Raw genomic sequence first — 14,879 nt, forward strand, 5'->3', positions numbered from 1 at the left:
CAGGCATTGTTTCCCTTCTTGTATTCAAACAGCATTACATGCCGAATGTGTGTCTCGTCATATACCATCACTATAATGGATTAGACTTTAGAGTAAACTAAACTTTACACATTATATAAGCTACACTAACGTGACGTTTAGGCGGTTCGTTTAACTATTATACGTGATGTATGTTTTTTTGGTTGTGGTTAATGAAACTGTTCCAAAACGCGACATTAATTTCTGGACGACCTAATAAAATAAATATAATTGAATCCAGTTTTTCGACTTTCGACGATGCCATAGAATAATTTTATGCATAATAAAAGACCGAAAACAAAAACCATTGAAATAAACTTTATTGTATTTGTAGATTGTTAATAAAATAATGAGTTTATCGAGAATTAAAAACATCGTGCATTTCCACGAGTAGTTATTATTATTATTATAACCAAGGGTTTTTTAAGCGAAAAGTTATATAATGGGAATTGAAGCCAGGACTTTGCATTGTAAGCCTCTAAACTTACCGCTGGCCCACTAGGGGACTTTACCAGAAGATTGTTTGTTTGTTATGGATTCCGCGCAAAGCTACACGAGCCGTTCCTAATTTAGCAGTGTAAGACTAAAGGGAAGGCAGCAAATCATCTCCACCCACCGCCAACTCTTGGGCTACTCTTTTACCAACGAATAGTGGGATTGAACGTCACATTATAACGTCCCCACGGCTGAAAGGGCAAGCATGTTTGGTATGACGGGGATTCGAACCCGCGACCAACAGATTGCGAGTCGAGCCATACTAGAAGATTGAACATTTTACGTGTACTGCAGTTTAATAAGTATTAAACCTCTAATTTTAATTTTTATAAAGTATAGTCATTATAACATGTTTACTCATAAAAATGTTAAATATCGATTCACATCAAATTAGGGATGAACTGTGATACAATCCTGAAATTAATTCACGATAATGAAGAGATTCGCTCACACTGTTGAGCAAAAATAGTTTGTTTTCGTTTTAGAAACATATTTTACGTATTTATTTATATATAATTATTTCTACTGTTAATCTGTGGCTTGAAAATTATTATAATATTTGTTACTTCGGCTAAGTAGTTAACCAACAATAATAATGTTATGAATTTTACTTTATTATTCAAATTGTATATTATTTATGGTTTAGCAATCCTGAAGTTGTGTCATTTCTATTTTGCAGCTAATACTCTAAAAATCAGTGACATTGTTTTTCAAAGAGAGTTAATGTTGTGACAAACACTACTTAATTTATCATCACGTGCTTTGGTGAATAATAATAAAGAGTGATTTTAAATGGTATTTGCAGTGTAACATCAACGTTGAAAATCATATACTATATTTCATTGTAAAATTATTTCATTTCAGGGTGGAGAAGCATTTTTTATTGGTCAGGCAACTCGGAATGGTGCGCAAAGTACACTTTGGCATGCAAAGCATGTCAGTGCTAGATGGGTCTGGGGCATGCCCCCTGGAAAAGTTTGAGAAGTAGTTGCTCTGAGATGGAATTTTGTGATAATTTTACTATAATTTATTGAAAGTATTAATCATTTGCAAGCATTTATTTATAATTCACTGGCACTTATACTCACATGCATGTTCACTCGCAGAATGCACATGAAATTTATTATATACTACCATAAGTCTGTCTATTTACCTAGAAACAAGTTTTGAAGTGCAAATTAAAGTTTAAAATGCCGGTTGCTGCCCGATCTGCTGGATCTGTTCCGTGCACGTACTCTTTCAGTAATGCTACATACTAGAAGACTAAATAATAATCACGAAAAAAAATTAAATGCGCGATCTGTTACGAAAGATAATTTCTTCTTTATTTGGGTTTTCATGTTGATAGGCTATTTTTTATAAAACATAATCTCTTATTCAAACGTTTTCTGAATTGCTTTAATTAAAACGAATGAAAGAAAAAATATGTTTCAACGAAGCAATATCGTAAATCAGTATATTATCATTAGATAATTTGGGTTATCAATGCATTTTAAAGTAATTTGGCGAATAAAAATAAAGGACACAATAAAATAAGATAAAAATTGCTTAATCTTAACGTGTTACATACCTTTTAGTTACAAATATATATGGCTTAGATGAGGCTTTGAACATTTTATTAGTTCAATAACATACTTCCAGATGACGCTTTAAGTTTCAACTCATCTGATCAACAACAGTATCGTGCTGTATTTTTTTCAACCTTGGCAATAATTCATTAATGGAGAAGAGAGTGGGCGACGAGAGAAAGTAGCGAGTTGAAATGGTTGCTTCGTAATAATGTGGTTGTATTTAATTTTTAAACAATTTGTTTTAAATCTTTGACTATGAATGGTAAATTGAGGTCTATATTTATACAAACATTTGTGAGAACTGGTATTATTAACTTATAAAATATAAGCTAAAGCTAGAAAAGAAAAGTTGCTTCATACAGTATTCCTGGTAGTTGTAGTGTAGGCCTATTCTTTCTCACTTTCACTGTCTGAGTATTGTACGCAATTCTCGATGCCAGACTAGAATCCGGTCTTTCGAGTCATTTTTATGTTTTGTGTTGTTTTATTGGAGATTTTCAAAACTCACCATGGCACTAACACAACCAAGTGTTAACTGTAGTTTGGATGACATAGATCTTAACAGTTTAAAGGTAAGTAAATAGCAAATATGTTACCTAAATTGTTTTAACTGATAATTATACAAATTTGAGCTTCTTCAGGTTTTGGCTGTCATATCCCAGCTGACTTGATGAACCTTGGTATTGGGAGAAAGACTGTTGTCACTGGATATGGCAGATATAGTCTAGATATATTATCACGTATTCTTCTTTGCTTTCACGTGTAAGTTCTTAGAATTTATATCACTTGTAATTTTATTACCTCCCAGCAAAACTGTTGCCACCTCAAAATGTTACATAGCGTTTAATGTAACCATAGCATTTTTCTGCTATATGTTGTAACTCATGGTTTTATGGTTAAAAAGTGAAACATAAACTTTAGTGATTGTTTTGAATACAATGAATTTTAATTAGCATGTATATACGTACTTTTATAAATACATGATATCACTAGTTAAAAAAAGTTTGATTTAATTTTTGTTTTTGAGTGTGTGTATGTATTGCAGTACAAGTATATTAAGCTCACTTGTAATAAAACTTCCAAGCATTATTTCCTATTGTTGATGACATATTAAAAAGATGATCATTAAAAAAAAGACAAACATACATATTATGGTGGTCATAAGAAGAAACAGTTTTGTTATTTGAAAGGTGGAATTAGCCACAGGGTTGCTTCTCAGAAATCAGATATGAAGGAATACAAGTTAGGATAAAAAGTAAGTGACAATAAGTAATCAATAAAGAAATTTTCACAAAATAGAAAAAAATTGTACCATACATCATGTATTCAGTGAATGTTCTTTAAGCATCAGGCAAGTCAGTATCTTCCAACTTCCATTGTTCCTTAGGATAGTATTTATTCTGATTAAAACATAAAGAAATGAACTGAACTGAGCTTTATTTATTGCAAGTAGTAATTTGCTAAGAAACAGAATATGCATACAGGTGTATTAATGTAAGAACATAATGAGCATAGATCCAGTAACAAAAACTTGATAACTTTTGGCAAACCTTGTTTTTTATTTTTTAATGCAAACTTGTGAAAAGATGAATTGTGTTAGAATTGCAGTAAGTGTTTGATATCTGAAAACTGTGTCAGTGATTGAAAAAAATACTTTTACGGAAATTTCTTAGAATCTTTTTTTCTGAAACAAAAAATTTTGGATTGTTTTTCTTAATAACAGTTAACTTTTATGTTTTGTATTTTATACAGGTGTTAAAGTTCTTTGAAACTTTTTTTCTTTAACTATTGTATCTTCTGTGTGCTGTTATTAAAATGGATAAAAGCTAGAAGTAGTAAAAAACGTCAAGCTTTTATTGTTATATTTGATGAGTAGAGGTGGGCTAATAGTGGAATTTACTAATAAATAATCATCAGGCTCATTAATCGCTTACATTCAACTAATTGACTTGGAATAATCAAAAATAGTAATAATTGGAAACCCTAATTTTGATTAGTTGATTATTTTTGTGAGTCATGATAATTATTGACTAAGCTGAACAACCTTGAGTTAACCAAAAATAATAATGAGAAATCTAATGGCAATATTTTGATTTCTTATACAGTTGAAGTAAACAAAAACAGTAATAATTAGAAACACCAGTTTCAATTAGTTGATTATTTTTGTGACATTAAGTGATATAATCATAATTTTGATGAATCAATTATTTGCCATGACAATTATCAATCTAATCAATGCTCGTAAGTAATTGAGTTAATTGTCTAGCTCTACAGATCAGAAAGGAAACTACTGAGTACATTTCAATACAAATATTTGTTATATCTTGTGACTCTTAAACCAGATATATATATTTTAGGTAAATTTATTCTTCACACAGACAGTTAAGTTGCTGTTTATTTGTTCTTAACATTAAAACTGGATCTAAAGCATAAATGCATGTTTATTTACATTTTAACATTAGAGCTTATTTTCCAGACCTTGGAGAATTTGTATTTGTCACACTACCTTTTTTTTTGTAATATATAATTTAACAGGATTTCTATATCTCTACCACCATGTGTGTAATTTACTATTGTGTATGTTTAATATAATTTGTAATCATTGTATATTTTAAACTATTGTGCATCCAGTATTAGTATTTTTTTAGTGGAATGAAGCTTCTTTACAGTATCTATGGATATGTAGATAAATGTATTTCGATGAACTAATTTTGTCTGTTGTATATTGAAAGAACTTTTAACAGACCAGTCATATTCTATTAATCCATTTGCTTCTTAAATCTTTCAGTGGTCTATTGACACTTGTTTTTAGCTTAACATGAAATCTCATAAATTTAGCCTAATTTATAATCTTAGAATAGCTAATGCTAATTACAAAAAATACACTTTTTGGTGAATAAGCTTGTAGAGTATATAATGTTACCCTATATAATATAATTTATTCTCCACCCTCATCAGCCTTAAACCCAGAAAACTCTTTAAGCAGCTTGTCTAAACCTTTAAGAGCATTGATATTAAGACCACTTTCCTACTTGCTTACAAATTTTATTCTAGATTGGCAAAAAAAAAAGTTTTGATGAAATAAGCCTGAAAATTAAAAGGAATTGTGTTTAACTCTAGGAGAATCCTTAAAATTTTATGTACATAAATAATGTTTTCTACATTCTTGCTAGTAGGACCTACATATGCGTAATTTATAATGTAGCTTTATTTTAAAAATAAATAGATTATTAAATATAAGAAATGTATTATTCACCATTAAATGAAGAGTAAACACCAATACTTAAAAATAACACCCTATCTAAAGAAAAAGGTCATAAATTATAAAATGAACTGATAATTTTTAATAATTTTTTTTTAATAACTTTTTTCTATGTTTGTTACAGGGATAATTTGACATTTCCATTTTAAAATTGTGTTTTAGTAAGTTGCCTTTTCTGTTGTTAGTAATGAAGTAGGCTAGCAGTCAACTTTTTTAGATTAAAATATCTTAAAGCACCTTAATTGGAGCTGATTTATTCTATATTAAAGATTGGCTGAAACTATGTATTAGTAATTTAAAGTACCTATATGTCTTTAATATAAAAAAACAAAACAAATTATGGTTGTTTAATACATTATAAAATTCATCATTATGGAATGCAGTAAAATATTTTGAGTCTGAGTAGACCTTTTGCATATTCACCTGAGAATACCCATGTCTGATAAAGAAACACATTTAAATGTTAGTTTGTGTATATAGTTTATTGTAAAACTAATTTATTAATTGAATTCACCTTTTTTGTAGACGTGTTTTGCACTCTGTATTGTGTTATATGCAGTGGTTTAGTGCTGCTGGAATGCACTAGAGCACTGCTCCAATACCTGTAATTGGAGCTGAGTCCTGACATTTAAATAACTTAAAATATGTATGTAAAAAATAAATTGTTCACTTTAAACTCAAAATTAAGTGTCTTTCATAATCAAACACTCCAAGTATCTGAGAACACTGGCTGTTTGTGATCTCCCATGTCCACTGGTAGAGCTCTCTTCAAACTGCCCAGCACACACACACACACACACACACTGTCACTCTTCCTCAAGGCGCTGTATGACTGTGCTGATTCAAGAACAGGTGTCAGTGTTAAAATGGGAAAATGTATTTTTGTCATACTGTACATGGTTATTAAGAATATGGTCTTAAAATGTTTAATAAAATGTTTTACAGTGATGTTGTGTGTTTAAATCATACACATTTTTAAAAGGCTTATTATTTACCTAATATATGAAGACAGTTGCTTTTCTTTTAGTTACTTGTGTTGATGAGACAGGTAATGTGCAAAGCATTATAGAAGTCAAAGTTGTAGTTCTTAGCACTTTAGTTCAATAAGAAATGTAATAAATTAATAAGACATGCTTTTTTAAAACTTGTTTTAACTGTAATAATTTTTATATGGTACTCAATTGATTTTTTTTCTTGATGTCTAATTTAAAGAAGGTTTAGTTGTATGTATTATCTTGGTAGTATATGTGTATTCAGCTTAGTATTGATGTAAGTAGTTCAAATAACTATTGATGCATATATTTTCTGTATTTAAAATGATCTCACAAAAATGAAAATTAGGTTTTTGATTAAGAAAATTTTCCTCTGATGATGACATCACATATCTGATGAATTTTGGCAGGGCTCTGGTACAATAAAATTTAGCATGTATGCAATATGATATTCACATTACATGTTTAAAAGGGAATTAAATTCAAGTACAATTTCTAAGTTGTGTTACGGGTAAACTGTTAAGCCTACTGAATAAAAAGTATCGTAGATTATTAATCAAATTGGTTATTTCTTAATTATTACACTGTGCAAGACTAGCACTGTAATTTTGTTTATAGTAAAGTAACCTTGTTTTTTAGGATCCTGCTGGGATATTTGAGTTAATAGAAGTTGTTGGAAATGGTACATATGGTCAAGTTTACAAGGTAAGTGGACATATCTTAATTGTATCTATATTTTTTTTTGTTGAAGAAAGGGCTGAATAAGAAAGAGTACACAAGTTTCATAATACCCAGTTTATGTTTTTGTGCAGTTGTTTCGCACCTCACTAATAAGAAAGAACGTAATTGTTATCCAAAGATTGCTTGTGTTATAGTTTCAAACTGGTTTTGCAAGTTCTTGAGACAGATGAACCACAAGTGGAGATATCAAAATCCCCAAGCTGTAGGTAGTTGGGAAATTTTTTTTGTGGTATGTAAGCTGTATTTTTACAAATGTATTCAACAGTGATAAAAGAGATATTTTTATTTTAATAATCTGAATTTTGACATATTAATGTCACAAATGTCAGTCAGATTTAGATTAAATGTATAGATTATGCATGCAAGCTCACTTTAAAATTTGTTGTTAAAAGTAGCTAATATTTATTGTACTGTCATTTGAGACCAATTTGTTTGTATTGGTTTGCATAATAAGTATATCATTAGTTCATTATAATGTTTTAATTCTTATTGGTATATTTAATGCAGTGAGTGTTTATTTATGAGAATAAAAATTGATAAGTTGTAAAGAGTTTAATCAGTCATTTGAGGCTAATCCTAATTCTTAATGGAAACCAAAACTTAAAAGTGATTATAAAAGACTTCAAGTTATTAAAACAAACTATATCATCAAAGTTTAACATTTCTCACCTGCGTTCAGGTTTCCAATTCAACTGCTTATTTGCTGCCTCTTGTACTCAGATTTCCATTTCTAACCTCATCAACTATAAGTGATAAAATATTTTCATTCAGGTCCCTATTCAAGCTTGTAATAATGAGGATCTGAGTCATTTGATCCCTGACTTTTGTATGGCAGAAGTTGTTAACATGTTTATACTTTCCCTAATAGCTCAGAACTTGCAAACAGGGTTTCATTCTTATGATTATTGCATTTTTTAACAATCTCAAGGAAAGAAACCTTTGAGCAATTATATAATTGTGTACACTATGAATAAACATTACCTAAATATAAAATGTCCCATAGAGTCACACCAAAGGTAAAGTAAGGGACCTTTGATAAACTTACAAGGCCAGAAGATGGTGTCAGCTTTTCTTAAAAAAAAACAAAACAGAGGAACTCACAAGCTGATAAGTTTCAATCTGAGTTTTACTGTAAAAATTTTACATTCCAGAAATGCAATAATTTGACTTGGATACTTTTGTTATCAAGTCTGTGAATCAAATTGGAGTGCTTTTATTGTACTGTTGCCTTTTGTTGGGTGTGATGCTAAAATACATCATGTAGTGCTCCTTAATTTGGATTTTGATGGATTGCAAAAATTAATCATACATATTGTAAACATAAAATAATTTGTTTTATTTAATTTCTGTTCTGTGTATAATATGTGTGGATAAGCTCTTCCTGCTTGTATTTGTTTTTTACTATGGTTCTTGGTTTTAAAATGAAATGTCATTTTGTGAAAGTGAGCAGACTGTTTGTGATCTACATTAATAGGTATGTCTATTTTATATACTTTCAGTATCAGAATTAAATCCATAAGTGGCTGTTTACTTTTGGTTCAATAATTATGTGTAAACTGAAAAAAGTAAAATGAAAGGAGTTTACAGCAATGAAAAATGTTTTTTTTTCTTGACAGTATGTAATATTTTTGGAATTAGAAATACCAGTATTTTCTCATACAAATAATAAAGGAACTTTTCATTTGCACTATAGATGTGGGATGACACAAAGGCTCTGGAAGCTCAGTATTGTATTTAACACATTAGATTTTTGAAAATCTGCACATTAAAAACACATTCTTGACAGCAAAGAAACTTTAATAATATAGATAAAGTGGTCAATATTTTTTTAAAGTGATATTAGATATTTGAAAATGGCAGTAGTAACTTTGAAGATTTTTAATATAAATATGTATAGAAAAACCTAATTATTCCCTTCTTCCTTGGTAAAGGCAGGGGACATTTTTAGGAATTTTCAGAGCTGCTCAAACTAAAGTGTATACCACCTAGTAATGCCCCCTGGAGGGCACTGAGTATTATTTTACATATATTTATTTATTATAAGTTTGCTTTATGGGATGCAAAAGTCAATTTTTGTGAATAATGAAAATGTTATTAAGGTCATACATATTCTGTTATATTAGATGTTCATGAAACTTTTATTAAAATTTTATCTAATGATGCTAAAATCTGCTTCATTTTGTAGCATCCATTATTATACATAAAATGTGATGTACAGTTTTAGAGAAAAGTTTGTGGTTCTGCATCTCTCTGACATTTACCTGCACAAAATTCAACTTGCAACTGCTTATTGAACTTTTGAAACTACACAAAATTGTCTGAGCTGCATGTTAGAAGGATCTGTGATTTTTTTTGCCCAAAATGCTCATTGATTCAAAGTTGTGAACCTTAAGTAGAATTTGATATCATAGTAAATATAATAAACACCTAGTATTAAGTATTAGTGTTTTAATTAGAAAAATGTTTACAATAAAATTTGAACTTCATTGGGAATGTAGTTAGGCCTAAAGGTTTATAATGCTAAAAATCGTGCACAGCACAGATAGCTCTTTTGTGTAGCTCTGGGCTTAACAACAAACAAACAAAACCTTTAATAATTGTTATCTCCAGGAAGCCACTCCCATGATGGATTGCATGTGTGTACTTGCTGCATTGTATCTGAAACATGATTTGTAACTTTAATATAATTCAAACGCGATTTTTAATTGGCATTTTATGAATCTAATAATCAGTTCTTAATCATACAGATTATTCATAAAAGATCATATAGCAATAGGACTTTAAATAAGATAACATACAAGCCCAACTTGATAATACAGGAAAATAGATTGGGTTTTGGTTTCAGTTCTTAAGTTATCAGTTAACCTATTTAAGTGGGCCGGATATAAGTTAAAGGTTAGCATGCCAGACATTCGAGGATCTTTGATTCGCCAGAATATCGTTTTCTGCAGTTGGGAACCGTGGATATGACGGTCAAATCCCGCTGTTCGGTCAAAGTAGTCCAAGAATTGGCGGTGGGTATTGTAGACTAGCCGCATTCTGTATAGTCTGTGAATTCCAAATTAACGACGGATAGCAGAGATAGCGCTTTGCGTAGCATTGGGCGAATATCGAAACCAACAAAAACACATTTATTTAATTGCAGTGTTATTACCCAACCTTCTCGTTTGATTCTATTTTTCACTATTATCTTTTCAGTTGGGGCTGTCATAGTGTGATTAGCTAATAGCGTAATAAAACTGTTATAGTGTGGTTAGCTAATAGCGTAATAAAACTGTTAGTGTGATTAGCTAATAGCGTAATAAAACTTTTATAGTGTGATTAGCTAATAGCGTAATAAAACTTTTATAGTGTGATTAGCTAATAGCGTAATAAAGCTGTTATAGTGTGATTAGCTAATAGCGTAATAAAGCTGTTATAGTGTGATTAGCTAATAGCGTAATAAAACTGTTATAGTGTGATTAGCTAATAGCGTAATAAAGCTGTTATAGTGTGATTAGCTAGTAGCGTAATAAAGCTGTTATAGTGTGATTAGCTAATAGCGTAATAAAGCTGTTATAGGAAAATGTTATTTGTGTTATTTGACTAGTTGTTCGTAATATCAGTTTAAAATGCTAGTTGTTCTCCGCTTTGCACTTTTGATAATTGAAAAATAAACTATTATCTAGTTTATTCTAAGAATTGAAAGAGTTCTTGTTTGGTTGTTGGACCTCAGACTTAGACTGTTTGAAGACAACTGCTGAACTTGTATAAACCCAAAACTTGTCAATAAGGTTTAAACGCAAAGTTAAAACCTCTGTATGGTGTATAATATTTGTATAAATCCTGCATTGTTTGGGTGTTAAAATTATATATATATTACTCCGTGTGAAAATGAAACATTTAAGTAACACTTAATTCATATGTCATCTAGATATAATCCCGACGTAGAAGTGTCGTTTAATACACAGTATACGCGTCATTTGCCACATAAAAGGTATCGATTTTTAGTACATTGACCTGTGCACGAAGCTTCGAGTAAGCCTTGTTCAGCGCTTTTCCCCAGTGAATGGATAGAAAATCGCCCCCCCCCGTTAAGTTTTCAGGGTAAGTGAGCTATGGACTTCACGAACTCCTGAATCATATTTAATGTCAGGGGCAGTGGTTTCAGCAACTGCATAAAAACATTAACAAGCTTTTATTAAATCTAATGATTTAAAGAGTGAACGAAAAGAAGAATGTATAGCAATATGTCAACCACACTATATCAGCCATATCCAGTGCCGAAGAGACCGTTCCGCCAATGCCAGTGCTCATTAGTTGTGGTAAAATAAACACAGTATTGGTTGAGACACTATATTGTTGAATTGCATAAACAACAACTGATATGGTGTGAAATAGATTAAGCTGATAAAGTGTAATTTTCTATTAATTTATGAGTCATTTACAAATGAGGATAAAGAAAATCTTAATAACACAATATTAAGTTCGATATTGACTGTCTGTATGTATATCGATTTGAATATAAATTTCTGCCCAAACTTTTTTTTGCAACCATATTTGAATAATACCATGTGAGAATAAAAATACTTCAAAAACCTTCTAGGCTTGTAAGGCTTCGAATGCATGTTTAGACAAGGTGTTGAAGATTGGGTTACAGTTTCTCTTTTGGCCTTGTTTTCCATTTACTAAGTATTATAAATATCTCCTTTTCTCTCTCCCCTTATATATATATTTTCACAGTGGAATACGTCTTGGACAGTAGTCTTACCACAGCGTTGCCTGGAAAGAGGGGTGGTGGTATACCTGACACGTAAAAATTGCTTAGTTTTTTTTTTTTTGGGGGGGGGGTATCTTTCTCGAGTGATTTCATCCAATTTGAAATAAATTTCTTAACCAGGGAATAATTCGCTTACACCTAATAAATTTCTCGCATTTCTTTCTATTTGTTTTAACGTACAAAGATTCTTTGTGTAATCATTAACATCGTAATTTTGTGTTAAATTGATGTTAAAAGCAAACAAAATACACAAATAACTATAATTTTAAAGTTGTGGGTTATTCAGAATTAACAGTATTATCAATTCACGCCCGTGTTCGGTGTTACCATATCCGTTTACTACAATTATTACATCCCCGGACAGAGAGATAATGTTTTGTTGTAATGTGTTCTTTCTTTGGGCGTGTTTTAACAGAAATTTACTCCTTAATGGTACTACGAATAATGTATAAATAATCTTACTTGTACAATTTCACACTTAATCAATCTGGTAATTGAGTATACGCGAAAATTAACGCTAATCTAAATAAAAAAAATACTTAACTTTTACTGACATTCTACTAACTGAAAAACTGATTCAATACTCTAACCGATCCTCAAATTTATAATGTAGCCTTGTTTCTAGACATTTCGCAAAGTCTCGAGTATTAACATGTTAGGTACTCTTGTCTAGGACTACTTTTATAAACTTACTTCACGCCCCCTTTAGGAAACATCTAAATTAAAACAATGAGAATAAATCTTACAACAGTTTTATCTGATGTAAAGAAATGTGCGTGTACAAGTGTGGTTGAATTGGTGCAACAACATCAGTGTCAAAATACAACATAGCAGCATAAACTAAAAGAGTTTGTATGTATAGTTAGAAAACCAATATTTATACACACAAAACCCCTTTTCGTTCATGGTACATAAGACCTTTATTAATCTGGACCAAAATATATGATTTATCTTTGCTTTCTAGTCTGTCGACTGTCTGCATTTTGGTTGTGTTGCGCATGCCCTTTTCGAAGATAGTATGTGACTAATGAACATACATAATAATATAAATATTCCTGAAGGCTATGCCATATATGGAGGCCGAACTGTCAAAAATGTGCTGTGACAAATCAAATTGAGTTATCATTAACGGTTTATTTAGTAATTGAATAAAATAAAATTCTGTTTCGTGTTTATTGAAAGTTCCATAGTTACCTTAACGATGTGGATTTCATGATTTGACCGTATGTATTGGATAGATTTGAAATAATTTCATTAGATTTGATATTTTTGTAATTCCCGTGAACCTATACGGCCACCGATAACCGGAAGAAGCTGGTTCCTTGAACACGAAGCTTGCTCGTTACGAGGTGTATTCTGGAATCACCTGCACGTTTGCCCTAATCTAAACGTTCTCTTTGCTATTATTGGTATTCGACTTAATGTCTAGATGCGTATTTTTTACACATAATAATACGGATGTTATGCAAATATCTAGCCACAACGTAGCGGCTCATAGAGTACATGTACATAATGTACATGCTTGTGCTTGCTTATAGCTATGGTGACTATAAGTGACAGTGAGCACCTATTTTTGTGAATAATAAAGAAGTACTTGCAACTGATTAATACTTTCAATAAATTATAGTAAAATATGCACAAAATTCAATCTCGGAGCACCTATTTTTCAAAATTTTCCTGGGGGCATGCTCCCCCCCCCAGAATCGACTTATTTTGTATGCTAAAGTGTGCTTTGCACACTATTCTGAATTGCCTGACCATTCTAAAATTGCTTCCATCACCCCTTCTCCAAAGTGCACCTTGCTAAAAAGAAACTACGTACATAATGAATATATGGAAAATGATTGGTTTGTAAATATATGTTGTCTGTATGAACGTTACAAAATTTATCAAATTAAAAAGCAATTTGAATGACATACGCCTTGTACACTGGCTCACTTGTTCTGTCGATGTCTCACAAAGCTGCTCGAATTTGTAAGTTTTGTCTCGGGGATTGGGCTATCAGTAGGCTATAGCCACATTGTTTTATGTATAGTTAAAAGCAAAATTAGGTTTTTTTGTTTTGTAAGATAACTTTGAAATATTTAATTTTGGGGGGGGGGATTTATGGTCGCTTGTTTTTAGGCTTCTTTTAGATTTAAGAACATAGAAACTTCCCTAGAAACGAATTAATAGCTGTCTTTATTTGAAATAATATCACACAAAAGAAGCACTTTTTTTACCCCCAAATTTGATGTCAAAATCTGCTTGCGTCCTATACACCGAAGGTATGAATAATGTATATGTATATATATACGATATACACAAGCCATGTATAAATATATTTAAATAGGCATGCATAGTTTAGTTCAATTGAATGTGTTATTTATAACAATAGTATTTTTCTTTTCTTTTCAAAACATAACTGTTTATTGTGCTCACTAAATAATAAAAAATGAATTACAGTGAAAGCAATGAAGATTCTGTAGGTTTTGAACCAAACTAAATAACAGTAAACCTTTTTTTAATTTACGGTATTTTCTTATTTTGATGTTTTGAGCTCTTTTGTGTTTAGAACAATATATACTAATTTTTAAAGTATCAAATTGAATTTTTGTTCAATAAAAATCTTTCAGATGTGACTGTAGCAAAATAAGGGTGCGTCTTATATTCCGAAAAATACGGTAATAATATTTTTTTCACTTATCCCCCTCATCTTTCTCGCTCACTATGTATGGAAAGATAAATCGGCACTTCCGTTCATGTACGTTGAAGATGAATTATCGTAACCGCTATGTGTGATGCAGTATTTGTACAACTTGACTTTTGTTAGGTGTTTGAAGATGTGGAAGAGTTCTAAATAAAATAAAATACAGTCTTGTAATTTCCTACCCCCCCCCCCATCTGACCACGTAACAGTTTATAAACAGCGAAATAAAGATAGTAGACTGTACGACTGTTAGTACTATTCAGAAGTAGACTTGTGTAGCATAAACACACTAAAAGCAACAGTTCCTCTAGTTTTAGGGAGGGACAATACTTTTCCAATAACACGTCATGGC

At 30.9% G+C, this 14,879-nt stretch overlaps 1 protein-coding gene across 1 annotated transcript in view; it reads left to right on the top strand.

Annotated features, from left to right (window-relative positions):
• The first annotated feature begins 2,208 nt into the window (after positions 1–2,208).
• LOC106478756 (serine/threonine-protein kinase mig-15-like) overlaps positions 2,209–14,879 on the top strand; it is a 120,884-nt gene continuing 108,213 nt past the window's right edge. The window contains exons 1-2 of the mRNA XM_022382410.1: positions 2,209–2,656; positions 6,978–7,043. Of these exons, the coding sequence (XP_022238118.1) occupies positions 2,594–2,656; positions 6,978–7,043 (129 nt within the window). The 5' untranslated portion in view covers positions 2,209–2,593. The remainder of the gene's footprint in view (positions 2,657–6,977; positions 7,044–14,879) is intronic.

The sequence above is a fragment of the Limulus polyphemus genome, unplaced genomic scaffold (genome assembly GCF_000517525.1).
Source record: "Limulus polyphemus unplaced genomic scaffold, Limulus_polyphemus-2.1.2 Scaffold247, whole genome shotgun sequence".
Lineage (NCBI taxonomy): Eukaryota > Metazoa > Arthropoda > Merostomata > Xiphosura > Limulidae > Limulus > Limulus polyphemus.